Below are 14,613 nucleotides of genomic sequence, written 5' to 3' on the forward strand. Positions count from 1 at the left end.
TGTGTGTGTGTCTGTGTCTGTGTGTGTGCCTGTGTGTGTGTGTGTCTGTGTCTGGGTGTGTGTGTGTCTCTGTCTGTGTGTGTGTGCGTGTGTCTGTGTCTGTGTCTGTGTCTGTGTCTGCGTCTGCGTCTGCGTCTGCGTCTGCGTCTGCGTCTTGCGTCTGCGTCTGTGTGTGTGTGTGTGTGTGTGTGTCACAGAGGTCCCCGGGCGGAGGAACGAGCGTTTCTACGACTGCTGTAAGGAGCCCTACCCTGACGTGACCTTCACGGTGGTGATGCGCCGCCGGACCCTCTACTACGGCCTGAACCTGCTGATCCCCTGTGTCCTCATCTCCACCCTGGCCCTGCTGGTCTTCCTGCTGCCCGCTGACTCTGGGGAGAAGATCTCCCTGGGTGAGCTCCACCCACAACCCACCAGGGTTCCGCGCTGGTCTTAAAATGCCTTAAGAAGTCTAAAATCCAGCAATCCGAACTATAAGGCCGAAAAAGGTCATAAGTTTCAGTTATTAGGTCTAAAACAGCGATGTGCTAGGTCTAAAAAATGTGATTAGCTTGTCCTGCAAGGAAATCAGTCCGACCAAATCTATTTACGCGGAAATTAATCAAGCTGGAACCCAAGAAATGCCAATTCGCTTCCTTTTTTGTCTGTATGGCAGTGAAATCCCTAATTTCATCACCTCGAGGATGACAAAAAGCTATCATATGGTGTTGCGAATAGGTCTAAAATTATATTCAGTCTAAAAAAGGTCTAAAAAGGTCTTAAATTTGACTTGTTGAAACGTGTAGGAACCCTGCCCAAGCTGTGCTCAATCTAACGCTGTGAAACATCTAACGGGTGTTTCGGATGTGATCTTGTTTCGAAATGGCTACCTTTTCAAGATAGGAGTCCCTTGATATTGCAGACACACTACGTACAATGTCGTTTAGATCGATATTCGCGATGCTTTGCTGTACACCATTTCGAGTAAAAAACCGGTCCTGGACTACAATTGAAGATGCTTTTTATTCTAGGTGTATTCTGTCATAGCATAACTTATTACTTGAGTCTATTTATGCCTACAGTAGGAAAACCAGCCACTGGAAAATATATTCATGAGTAGCGTCTGCAGTATTTCAGCAGAGTTCATAAGCATCTCTGCAAAGTCAGGTTTTAGTCCTCAGTTTAGTTTATGCGGGGCGACTTTGACGTGTCATTTAAGACTGAGAGAAGCTTATTGAGAGTCATATTTCAGTCTGGCTGTCTGCCTCTGCTGACTTCAGTCTGTATAAATTGTGGGAATTCTCATTTTGGCGAACCGAGAGCATGCAGAGATTTATGCAAAGGAGTCTCGTTCACAAGATTAGGGGGCTGCAATGCAGCTGGTTTCCTATTTAACAGTGCAGTTCTAAAGAGCCAGATGTGCAGTGTGTGTGTGTGTGTGTGTGTGTGTGTGTGTGTGTGTGTGTGTGTGTGTGTGTGTGTGTGTGTGTGTGTGTGTGTGTGCGTGCGTTTCTCATTCAACCCCCTCCCGTGAAGGATCTCCAAACAGACAATTAAAGAGCCTCTACAATGCTGTAATGTATGAATTATTACTGACTACTGATATTTAGGGAAGAATCACATACATGAATCATGAAAGATTTATGAATCATGTGGTTTTTTTTATGCGTGACCATATATTCACATAACTCCACAGAAGTCTTCGAATTATTATCTTCTCATCCGATGAGACCTTAACCACCACAGATCATATAGCTGTCAAGAAGTGATCAATGTATATAGGGAAATGCATCAATGCATAAATGCATTCATTTCAAGCTTCAATTCCTTGAGAGGAAACTCGCATTCGAAAATGGATTAAAAAGAGTAAAGAGCCAGAGACAGCAGCGATCATTTGAAATATAGGCAGGAATATAATGGGCCTTCAAGTGTGCAGAAGCATTGATGGTCCCTGAGAGTACACTCACACCTGTCAACATCCTGTCCCAGAGAGTCTCTGAGAGTGCGCTCACACCTGTCAACATCCTGTCCCAGAGAGTCTCTGACAGTGCGCTCACACCTGTCAACATCCTGTCCCAGAGAGTCTCTGACAGTGCGCTCACACCTGTCAACATCCTGTCCCAGAGAGTCTCTGACAGTGCGCTCACACCTGTCAACATCCTGTCCCAGAGAGTCTCTGACAGTACACTCACACCTGTCAATATCCTGTCTTAGAGAGTCTCTGACAGTACACTCACACCTGTCAACATCCTGTCCCAGAGAGTCTCTGACAGTGCACTCACACCTGTCAACATCCTGTCCCAGAGAGTCTCTGAGAGTACACTCACACCTGTCAACATCCTGTCTCAGAGAGTCTCTGACAGTACACTAACACCTGTCAACATCCTGTCCCAGAGAGTCTCTGACAGTACACTCACACCTGTCAACATCCTGTCTCAGAGAGTGAGTCATCGGTCATGACTCAGCTCTTACAATCATTAGCTATCGGAAATTAAATAAGCCAGTCGTTTGCTCAGTTTAAATCTTATTTTTTACGATGTGCGATACTTATTTATGGAGATGGGCTCTAATGAAATCAGATCTCGATGTCCTTTTCTCAGAGTCGTTCCATTGCTTCGACGATCCGTTGATCCGTTTATTTTCTAACTTTATCTGATGCTCCGTCTGGCAGGATGAGATCATTTGAGGTGAGATACTTTTTTAGTTTTTCAGTTGAAAACATTTAAGTATTTGTACTGAAGTAATAATGATCAAACTTATGATATTGGGTATAAGAGAAGTAGACATTTAAATGTCAACCCTAAATATTATGTTCTTGTTTATGAACACATAAAAGCTTCAACAAAAAGGTTGGCTCCGTTTTAGTTGAAATTGCTTTCTATTAGTTCCATTGTTATTTCAGTCAGGAACATTTCCGCCACTTATCGAATATAAAATGGATATACAATTACATTTATACACAATACAATTAGGCTTGGTGTATTTGGATGGTTCCGCTCTATTGAGAGCTCCCAGCCTGGGAGATATAAATGACTACAGCACTTACATGTAGATTTCATGGCTGGAAGCCTATGCGTCTATCAAGCCCCCTGATAGAAACAGACAGAGCAGAAACAAAGCAAGTGGAGGTGGGGTGTTGGTGGTGGTGGGAACAACAACAATAGCGACAATCGCACACAATCGCATCACAGTTACGACCAACCGCACCACCAACAATATTGTCGGCTACAGAGGTGTGTAGACTGACCGCTGAAATAGGCCACCGTATCAACATGGAACGACGCAATCACATGTTGCAAACTGTGATTGCGATACAAAATGTGATTGTATTGGGGCTACAGACAGTCAGACAGCTGACAGACAGCTAGTACTGACTTACAGTGTCCTGCCTGAACTAAGCTCGCCCCACCACCTAATATTTGTAGGTATTAGTTTGTAAAATTGTCCCTAATGTAACATTTAAGACTCATAATATGAGTATATTATAATGTGACACAAATGACAAATCCCTTTAAAAAGTTGAGGCTCTACTGAAAACTAGCTCTGATATAAGAAGTGTCTGTTGCCATGGCAATGGGAATAGATAGGTACTCTGGGAGTTCTACAGCAGTGAAAGGTGTGTCCGTTTGCTTGGAGACATCCAGAGTCTGACTCACTAATCTCTCTAATCACTTGGATCAATCATCCCCAGTCTTCTCCCTGGAAACCAGCGGGCTTGGCCATGCAGCGAGCTCCTTAGCAAACTTCACAAGGCATCGCAAACTTCGGAAAGGGCAAATCTCTCTCCACAGGTGTTTGATGTAGTTTCCTTTCCCACGGTGATCATTTGTGACAGGGTCTGGTGAAAAAGTCCTCAAGGGCTCAAAGTAATTTTTCTGTTTTTCCAGATTATGAAAGTGCAGATTGTCAGCTTTCAAATGATGTGTCATACATTGAAATCATACATTCAAAATAGTTGAAGAAGATTATGCTTATTTGAATGTTTGTCCATCTCAAACCAAATGTGACAGTCTGGTGAAAGTTTAGTTTAGTTTAGTTTATTAGTTTATTATATCGAGGACAATCCAAATACATGAACCATATAAAATACAGTAAAAAAGGCAGCGTTAGCCTAGTCGGCTAATTTTCAGCTGAAGTCCCCGGCCAGTTGCAACATGGCATCCTGAAAAGTAACGTCGTTAGTTAAAATAAAACATTTCAATATTCTAAGAACACGTGGCTGAGACAAGGTACCCCAACATCACACTTGACAAAAAAACACAAGTAAGCAAGCTGAGGTGATTGCAAGCGGCTACAACAAACACCACATACACACTTATGGGAGCAGCGACATTTCAAGCACATAGAAGCCACAGGACAATTACAGGCCACACAACATTAAGCACTTACAAACAGCAATACATTAAACAAACCAAAACATACAAAACAGGCATTATGGAGAGGCAGCACAGAGAGGGATTAATGAGGACAAGTATAGTTCTGTGTCAACCAGGCTTTCATGTGTGTTGTGAAGGTGGAGTAAGTATGTATGTCTTTGAGTTGGTTGGGTAGTGAGTTCCAGTTTTCTATTGCACTGAGAAGGATTGTTTACTGAAGGTGCTTTTCCTGAATGGAACTATAAGGTCGCCACGAGAGGTGCTTCTGGTGGGCCGTAAGCTGTGGTCACGCTGGTTTATGAAAGAGTTAAGCGGGGGAGGAGCTTTGTTGTGCAGAACTTTATGGATGAGACAGATGTTTTTGTATGTGATGGTGTCTTCCCAGCTAAGGTATTTACATTTGTCTAAGATGGTACAGTAGTGTGTGCTGTTGGGCTTCTGGTCCATGCCCTTGAGGGTCCGCTTGTATAGGGTGGCTAATGGCTTTAGGGAAGTGCTGTATGCATGGCCCCAGCTTGTCAAACAATATGTGAGGTGCGACATAATTGATGCGTCCATATATAGTCTGGCAGCACTCATGGTCAGTGAGCTTCTGATGTACCTGAAGTAGAAAAGGACCGCATGTCAGCAATTCTCCAGGCCGTTTCATATTTATGTACAGAAATCCTGTGGGCCTTTAAACAGTAGTCCAGTATAATGTGCCCCAAAATACAATACTAGATTGCAGCTGTTTCATATTCATCAGGTGTTACTGTGTAAACCTCAGTGGTCCATACTTTGGTATGAAAAGCATGAAATTGAAAATGAGGAAATTAGCATAATAATAACAACAGACACAGAGACAATACTGGTTGTTTGCACATGATAAAGGAGCACAAGACAATGCAATGCGAGAATAGAACAGAATAATGCAACCCAGGATAAAAAAAAAGCAATTCAGTTGAATAAAATCTAGTCAACTGGATTACAGTATGGGGATGATTCCACAGGAACAAACCATAGATTTGAATTCAAAGCTACTATGTTTTTGTTAGAAGTGTGGAGAGAAAAAGTGGGACATAAATCGGACTTTCCCTTGATTTTTGAAGAACATGAAATAGATTAGTATTTATGTCTTACCTCACCCTACTTAGTATTCAGGCTCTAATTTCAGCCGTCCCCAAAACGGTTTCGGCAGTAACTGGTGAAATTACCATAGTGCTGTTGAAGTTGAAGTTGAAGTTCTTTATTTATCCCCGAGGGGAAATGACTTTCTTAGCTGTCCAGCTGTCGAGCCTGCACTTAGGTGGGCAGAGTAGCGGTAATAGAGGTCTGTTCGTGACAATGTGCAGGTCAAGTGACATCGTGTGCGCTTTGAACATAGCGCTAATGTTTCACACCCCATCCCCACTCATAGTAAGTAAGTAAAGTTTATTTCTATAGCACTTATCCCAGACCAGGGGGTCACAAAGTGCTTTACATATATAAAAACACAACATAAAAGAGCAAAGGGTATAGCAGGTTAAAAGAAATAGGTAAACAAGTGAAAATAAGAACAAGAAACAAATAACAAGTGTACAACAGATAATAACAGGACACAAAAAGACAGGCTTTTGGGGTTAGCCAAAAGCCTGTCTATACAGGACAGTCTTCAGCTGTTTTTTAAAAGCTTCAACCAAGACCGCTGATCTAAGATCCAAGGGAAGAGCATTCCAAAATGTGGGAACCACGGTTTGGAATGCTCGATCATGCTCATCAGTGAACGAGCAAGTTTACAGCATTTTTTTTTCTCTCTCAAATAATTTGATTCCTTTAAGTTTACTACAACAGATATGTAGGCCCTAAGTTAAATCCAACCGTCGATTTGTCTTTGTAGGGATCACAGTGCTGCTCTCACTGACCGTCTTCATGCTCCTGGTGGCCGAGATTATGCCTGCGACCTCGGACTCTGTGCCATTGATCGGTAAGCTTGGTTATTTATTTCTGATGTCAAACTGCAATATGAGTTGTAGGCTGCCATTTTTTATATATACCGCTACTACAACTAGAGTTCGAAAATCTGTATGAGAATCAGACCTCAGTGCGGTACAGTACCTCTGGAAGTTGACTCATGTCAGGATCACAGTGTTCACACTACCACTCACATCTGTGAGAGTCGTTTCTCAGGTTTAAACACAGTGAATCGCAACATGGACTCAAACCTCCCAGGGTGGTAAAAGGATGCTAAATGGACTGCACTTATATATACAACGGCCTCTCATTCACCCACACATTCACACAGCAATGGCGGCAAGCTAACATGCAAGGTGCCGGCCCGCTCACTGGGAGCAATTTGGGGTTCAGTGTCTTGCCCAAGGACACTTCGACATGTGGCCAGCCGGGGTTCGAACCGCCGATCTGCTGACCTTGCGATCATTAGACGGCGGCTCTACCTCCTGCGCCACAGCCGACCCAGGCGGTGATGCCCGTTCAGGAAATGATAGAGCAGGCTTGGTAGAGGGAGTGAGATACTCTGTCATTTGACCACGTCTATTCCATCCATCTGTGTTAGGTTCACATTCTCTGTCTCTCTTCCTCTCTCACTTTCTCTTAATGTCTCTCTCTCTCTCCGTCTCCCCTCCTCTGGATCGCAGCCCAGTACTTTGCCACTACCATGGTCATCGTGGGCCTGTCTGTGATAGCCACGGTCCTGGTCTTACAATACCACCACCACGATCCCGACGGTGGCAAGATGCCAAAGTGGGTGAGTATCTTCAGCATCCAAACCCATTTACAGAGAATAACATATTACCTCTAAAAGGTAGAGTGGATTATAATGATGGCTGGGAAATGGATTGCATTTATAGAGAGTGCTTTCCAGGAGGTCTCTACAAGGTTCGGTAGGGGGGGGACTCATCAGTTCCATTAGCGGTGTAAGGTACACCCACCTAATGATGCTGCACCAGTGGCCACATGGTGATTCCTGTTGTTGTTTCTCTATCAGACCCGGGTGATCCTGCTCAACTGGTGCGCGTGGTTCCTTCGTATGAAACGTCCCGGCGAGGAGCGTGTGCGTCCCGCCTGTCACAACAAGCACCCCCGAGGCAGCCTCACCAGCGACCTCACCACCAGTACGTCTGCCGCCCCCCACGCCGCCACCGTCAACGGCAACATGCTCTATATCGGCTTCCGCGGCCTGGAGAGCATGCACTACTCCACGGCCGCCACCTCCCCAGACTCAGGGGTCCTCTGCGGTCGCCTGATGGGCGGCGGCAGCAGCACGGGGGGGGAAGACGAGGTCCTCTTACCCACAGGGCAGGCCTCCTCGGTGGGCAGCAGCGTGGAGCCGGACCTGGGGAAGATCCTGGAGGAAGTGCGCTACATCGCCCAGCGCTTCCGCGACCAGGACGAGGAGGAGTCGGTGTGTAACGAGTGGAAGTTCGCCGCCTCGGTGATCGACCGGCTCTGTCTGATGGCGTTCTCGCTCTTCACCATCCTCTGTACCATCGGTATACTCATGTCAGCGCCTAACTTCGTCGAAGCCATCTCTAAAGACTTCTTCACTTAATGGACTCTCGCAAAACACTCTTGGCTTCAAGTCGAAAATGCACTACACAGTGTTATTAAAGCCCTATGGTTGCATTTTTTGAGATGAGTTGAGATTTCTAAATTAAGCCGTTGAATCCATACGATATACCTACAGGTGTGCTCTATCCCAAATTGGTGTGTAAATCTGCCTCTATCATCAAAACATAAATGACCAGAAGGTCTGTACTATACATAGAATTTGTTTTAGAACAAAGTTTTCACATTCAGCTATTTCACTGTATTGCCTCTGGAGTTTGAACACTCATACAAACCTTTATCGTAACACAATTTATTTAAACAAGTGTCGTGTCTTGTGTGACTGTAGGGAATCTATGCTTTAGATGCTACAGCCAATGTTAATAGGAAAAAAGAATGTCCACTCAAACTGTTGGTCCACTGATTTAATAAAGACGATGACACAAACAATTGTGACACAAACATCTGTGTTTCAGTTGTGTTGGTCATTATGCTAGCCGTGATATCACTTCACAAAGTGATATAAATGTTCTCTGTAAAATGATGTAAAGATATATTGGTGGGCTCTGTTCATGCTCACTATGAAGGTCATTGTGGGACTTTTTTATGGTACATAAAGTGTGTAGTTTATGTGATTTTAAAATATGAATCATAAATATACCTTTTTCAAGTTTTTGCAACTTTAGAATCAGTATTTTACAACCATAATTACATTGTACTCCTGTTAGGGTTAGGGTTAAGGTTTGGCTTATGTTATATCTTTTTAAGCTATTGTACACCTTTAAAATGAATAACTATCTATTTAATGTATTTTTTAGCTCGTTTAGTTTAGTATCGGCAGACAATAAATGATGGATCATGTGCTGTTGTATTTTCTCTTTGTCGTTAGATTATCCAGCATGTGCAACATAAATGTTAATGCTCTGTTAACCCTCTCAAATAAATGTATTTTTCTAGATGTGAAATGTGGCATGTCTTGAATTGGATTTCAACTGTACATCATACTTCATTTGCAGATTTGAATGTTTCTCATTTAAAATGTTTGTGTCCTTAGATTTGTGATATGTGCTCTTGAAATGGGTGATATTTGGAGTGACTTAAGAATGATCAAGTACAATGACACTGTTTAGTCCTGATAAACTACTGTACAATACAGTAGGCCTATCCATCAAAGCATCAGTATCCTTCCTAGGTTTATTTTGAACTTAATTTGCTTATGTGGGACTACAAGGAAGGAGATCTCAAGGAGACGTCAGTTAAGTCAGTGCGAGTCCATGATTTGTTCTTGCAATTGAGTTTACCCTCCCTTTTGCCCATTGCTGACCCCTCCCTGTCCCTAGCTCTTTAGCTGTCTAGTTTTAGGTTTTGTAGTTTTAGTTTAGTTTTAGATTATCTTAGACTGTTTTAGACTAGTTTTAGTTTTAGACTATGTAGTTTTAGTTTAGTTTTAGACTATGTAGGCCAGGTTTTGTATTGTATTTGTTTGTGGTGGATGTTGTATGCCTTGAAAATGAGCCCTTGGGGCTCAATGTGTTTTTTACCTGTATAAATAAAGGTTAAAAAATAAATTTAAAAAAAGTTAAGTTAAGTTAAGTAAGCATCACTTTTGATTTTGAACGTTTATAACTTGTATAGATTTATTTTGTGATAGCTTGAACGCTTTGTAACACTTATGGAAGTAATGACTCACTTCGAAAGTTTCATTTTATGAAGACAGTGGGCATATTTTCACACATTTGTTTGTACTTAACACTTTGATGGGTGGTAAGGAATGGAGCATGTTTATGAGGCCTGTTTACTCGAGGTGAGAATGGTTAATTGCGGTCAGACGTTACACGCAAAAACACAAAAGTCACTAGGCCTACCACAAAGACACAAAAGTAAGAACCACAGAGACACAAAGTCAGTACCAACAGTGACCTCTAGCGGCCGGTTGTTAGACCTACATACAGTATATCTAAACTTCTAGTGACTATAATCCTAACACCACTTTGGTTTGCGGCTACGAAAAGACATGTGATTGTTCACATTTTCGTCAAATGAATGAATGATGATCTGAAAATATAGTACTGTAATTTGACACGTCTACACATTAGTCTAAATCGGGAGGAACCCTTTCAATCCTACACTGTTTCCGATGGGAAAGGAATATTCGCTGCGACGTCTGCAACTGTCACGTCAGGTGATGCTAAATGGGATCCTTGGGACGACCCTACCCTAAACCCTTACCCTATTTTATTTTTTAACATTACCCTAACCATAACCCTTATCTAACCATAATCTAACCTAATCCCAAATCCTAATTTTAAACCGTGTTCAATCAATCTCAATTTCAATGGGGGTGACGTCAGACGTCCGGTCGTCCCAAGCATCCCGTTCTGTGATCACACCGGATGACAACATCCGGTGGTGTGCAGCAACATAATCAGTCCGGCCATAGTGAAAGTTTCCTTTTCACAACAATGTCGGATGCTTTGCTTGGCTGGTGTGTGGACCAGCTGCACCACGTGTTTGGCCTGGAGGCCAGTGATGACATAGTCCAGTAAGTAGTAGTAGTAGACCAGTGAGTCTGTCTGTCTGTGTGTCATCTGGTGAGCTAAACCAGCTGATAGTGGTGACAACAACTAGATGTCGTGGTGGATAGCGGTGGTGACTACTAGAACTGTCAACCATAGAAAACAGAATAGAATAGGAAAAGACTGACAGCATAGTCATCATCCAGGCAGCACGTTTTGTTGTGTGTGTGTGTGTGTGTGTGTGTGTGTGTGTGTGTGTGTGTGTGTGTCTTGTCTTTGGAAAAGCTTAACAGAGGAAGGCTAGTAGCGATGGTAGATGTTCATCTATGTACTATACTATGTACCATAGTTCCCCTAATAGGCTAGTTATTGGAGAAAGTATCGAATGAGTGTGGACTTTTGTAGTTGCTGCTGATGAATTTGTAAGGGGGGCATATGTATGACAAAGAACAGAGATTATCTCTGAGATATTATCTTCATTAGTCATGCACGTATGGCTACGTATTAGGTTAACACATGAACATCCTCAACAGTGTTGTTGTTATAGGTCCTCATGGCAATAACTCCACTGTCCCATGACAGTTCCACCAATTGTACCAGACTAGTGATGGGCCTAATCAATACATGTCATTGACACTCTATCACCAGGTATATCCTGTCCATTGACAATGAGGAAGAGATTGCAGAGTATGTTGGGGACCTCCTACAAGGCACTGATGGGAAGAAAAAGCAGTTTATCGATGAACTCCTGGACAGGTGGCAGAGGACTCAGAGACAGACCCCCGATGGTGCTAGTCTGTTCAGCACCAGGGACTCCATCTCAGGTAAGGCTGTCTCACCTGGCTGCCCCTGCCACTTCACTTCCTGTTCTGATTGATTTAATAATAATAATAATAATAATAACACATTAGACTTATATAGCGCTTTTCTAGACACTCAAAGACGCTTTACAAACTGAAGAGATCGAGTAGTAATAATAAAAAGACACAAGAAATAGATAAAAGAAAGTATAGGGGCCTAATTGAGGTAGTGCTGGGGACACATGGGAAGGGGAGGGGGAGAGGGTTCACTGGTGAAGGCAAGCTTGAAGAGGTGGGTTTTGAGGGCCTGTTTAAATGTTGGGATGTTGGGGACTGAAGCAGATTTATCTTTTCTGATGTATTAGATTTAGATGAGTCTTCTTTCTGAAGCTGGTAGTATAGTAATGTATTCATTCAACTCAAAAGATAGAGTGACTTCACATGGGACTTGGCTGGGGTTGCTCGCCTGTCTCTCGCTCATGTTTTCTGATGGGACATAAGTATAACAATGGATTTCGAAGGGTCTTTGTCACACTTCCAACAATGGCCTTCCAATTCAGAATAAAACCAACCGTTTCAATTTCAAACCCTGTGAGGGGGGGGGAAACACCCTGGGAGGAAAGTGTAACCTTGTCCTCATACGTTTTCAGATGCTCAGGACCAATCCAAGGACTCCCAGAAGAAGTCCAAGCGTAAAGGCAGGAACAAGCAGGAGCCCCTGACTGTGAGCCAGGCGGAGCCGGAGCCCGAGGCTGTCAAAACCCCCATTGACCTGATGATGAAGGTGAGACAGGTTCTCATCATTGACCTGATGGAGGTGAGACAGGTTCTCATCATTGACCTGATGGAGGTGAGACAGTCTCTTATTATTGACCTGATGGAGGTGAGACAGTCTCTCATCATTGACCTGATGAAGGCGAGACAGTCTCTCATCATTGACCTGATGGAGGTGAGACAGGTTCTCATTATTGACCTGATGAAGGTGAGACAGTCTCTCATCATTGACCTGATGGAGGTGAGACAGGTTCTCATCATTGACCTGATGGAGGTGAGACAGTCTCTCATCATTGACCTGATGGAGGTGAGACAGGTTCTCATTATTGACCTGATGAAGGTGAGACAGGTTCTCATCATTGACCTGATGGAGGTGAGACAGTCTCTCATCATTGACCTGATGGAGGTGAGACAGGTTCTCATCATTGACCTGATGGAGGTGAGACAGGTTCTCATTATTGACCTGATGGAGGTGAGACAGTCTCTCATCATTGACCTGATGGAGGTGAGACAGTCTCTCATCATTGACCTGATGAAGGTGAGACAGTCTCTCATCATTGACCTGATGGAGGTGAGACAGTCTCTCATCATTGACCTGATGGAGGTGAGACAGTCTCTCATTATTGACCTGATGGAGGTGAGACAGGTTCTCATCATTGACCTGATGGAGGTGAGACAGGTTCTCATCATTGACCTGATGGAGGTGAGACAGGTTCTCATCATTGACCTGATGGAGGTGAGACAGGTTCTCATCATTGACCTGATGAAGGTGAGACAGGTTCTCATCATTGACCTGATGGAGGTGAGACAGTCTCTCATCATTGACCTGATGGAGGTGAGACAGTCTCTCATCATTGACCTGATGAAGGTGAGACAGTCTCTCATCATTGACCTGATGGAGGTGAGACAGGTTCTCATCATTGACCTGATGGAGGTGAGACAGGTTCTCATCATTGACCTGATGAAGGTGAGACAGGTTCTCATCATTGACCTGATGGAGGTGAGACAGGTTCTCATCATTGACCTGATGGAGGTGAGACAGGCTTTCATTATTGACCTGATGGAGGTGAGACAGTCTCTCATCATTGACCTGATGAAGGTGAGACAGGTTCTCATCATTGACCTGATGAAGGTGAGACAGGTTCTCATCATTGACCTGATGGAGGTGAGACAGGTTCTCATCATTGACCTGATGAAGGTGAGACAGGTTCTCATCATTGACCTGATGAAGGTGAGACAGGTTCTCATCATTGACCTGATGAAGGTGAGACAGTCTCTCATCATTGACCTGATGGAGGTGAGACAGGTTCTCATCATTGACCTGATGGAGGTGAGACAGGTTCTCATCATTGACCTGATGGAGGTGAGACAGGTTCTCATCATTGACCTGATGAAGGTGAGACAGGTTCTCATCATTGACCTGATGGAGGTGAGACAGTCTCTCATCATTGACCTGATGGAGGTGAGACAGGTTCTCATCATTGACCTGATGAAGGTGAGACAGTCTCTCATCATTGACCTGATGGAGGTGAGACAGGTTCTCATTATTGACCTGATGAAGGTGAGACAGGTTCTCATTATTGACCTGATGAAGGTGAGACAGTCTCTCATTATTGACCTGATGAAGGTGAGACAGTCTCTCATCATTGACCTGATGGAGGTGAGACAGGTTCTCATCATTGACCTGATGAAGGTGAGACAGTCTCTCATCATTGACCTGATGGAGGTGAGACAGGTTCTCATTATTGACCTGATGAAGGTTAGACAGGTTCTCATTATTGACCTGATGGAGGTGAGACAGGTTCTCATCATTGACCTCATGACGGTGAGACAGGTTCTCATTATTGACCTGATGAAGGTGAGACAGGTTCTCATCATTGACCTGATGAAGGTGAGACAGGTTCTCATTATTGACCTGATGGAGGTGAGACAGTCTCTCATCATTGACCTGATGGAGGTGAGACAGGTTCTCATCATTGACCTGATGAAGGTGAGACAGGTTCTCATCATTGACCTGATGAAGGTGAGACAGGTTCTCATTATTGACCTGATGAAGGTGAGAGAGTCTCTCATCATTGACCTGATGGAGGTGAGACAGTCTCTCATCATTGACCTGATGGAGGTGAGACAGTCTCTCATCATTGACCTGATGAAGGTGAGACAGGTTCTCATCATAGACCTGATGGAGGTGAGGCTCAGTCTCTGCGGCTGTGGCGCAGGAGGTAGAGCCGCTGTCTAATGATCACAACGTTGGCAGATCGGCGGTTCGAGCCCCGGCTGGCCACATGTCGAAGTGTCATTGGGCAAGACACTGAACCCCAAATTGCTCCCAGTGAGCGGGCCGGCGCCTTGCATGGTAGCTTGCCGCCATTGGTGTGTGAATGGGTGAACGAGAGGCCGTTGTAAAGCGCTTTGGATAAATGTGCTATATAAGTGAGGTCCATTTACAGTCCATTTACCATTTATTTCCTTCTTACCCTCGTGGAAAAGTATGGATGAGGAATGAGTGGTAGTTATCTCAATGTCTGTATGCTTGCTTGTTTTGGCAAGTTGCCATATTTGGTTCATGTAAAATCTCCTGTCTAGAAGTTCAACCTGGGAAATAGAAAAGGCTATTTTATTTGATGTCCAATTGAAATGGAATGT

At 43.8% G+C, this 14,613-nt stretch overlaps 2 protein-coding genes across 2 annotated transcripts in view; both read left to right on the forward strand.

Moving 5' to 3' along the window:
• The window catches only part of LOC308157225 (neuronal acetylcholine receptor subunit alpha-7-like), a gene marked incomplete at both ends in the record, with an annotated part of 21,308 nt that extends 13,427 nt beyond the window's left edge, over positions 1-7,881 (forward strand). Inside the window, 4 exons of the mRNA XM_080530743.1 lie at positions 198-392; positions 6,211-6,297; positions 6,968-7,077; positions 7,318-7,881. Of these exons, the coding sequence (XP_080386869.1) occupies positions 198-392; positions 6,211-6,297; positions 6,968-7,077; positions 7,318-7,881 (956 nt within the window). The remainder of the gene's footprint in view (positions 1-197; positions 393-6,210; positions 6,298-6,967; positions 7,078-7,317) is intronic.
• A 2,418-nt stretch (positions 7,882-10,299) lies between these two features.
• Positions 10,300-14,613, forward strand: part of trip4 (thyroid hormone receptor interactor 4) — a 58,374-nt gene continuing 54,060 nt past the window's right edge. The window contains 3 exon segments of the mRNA XM_080530810.1: positions 10,300-10,419; positions 11,042-11,217; positions 11,844-11,977. Of these exon segments, the coding sequence (XP_080386936.1) occupies positions 10,340-10,419; positions 11,042-11,217; positions 11,844-11,977 (390 nt within the window). The 5' untranslated portion in view covers positions 10,300-10,339.

This window comes from Nansenia antarctica (assembly GCF_963989245.1).
Source record: "Nansenia antarctica genome assembly, chromosome: 5".
In the NCBI taxonomy this organism is placed as follows: Eukaryota; Metazoa; Chordata; class Actinopteri; order Argentiniformes; family Microstomatidae; genus Nansenia; species Nansenia antarctica.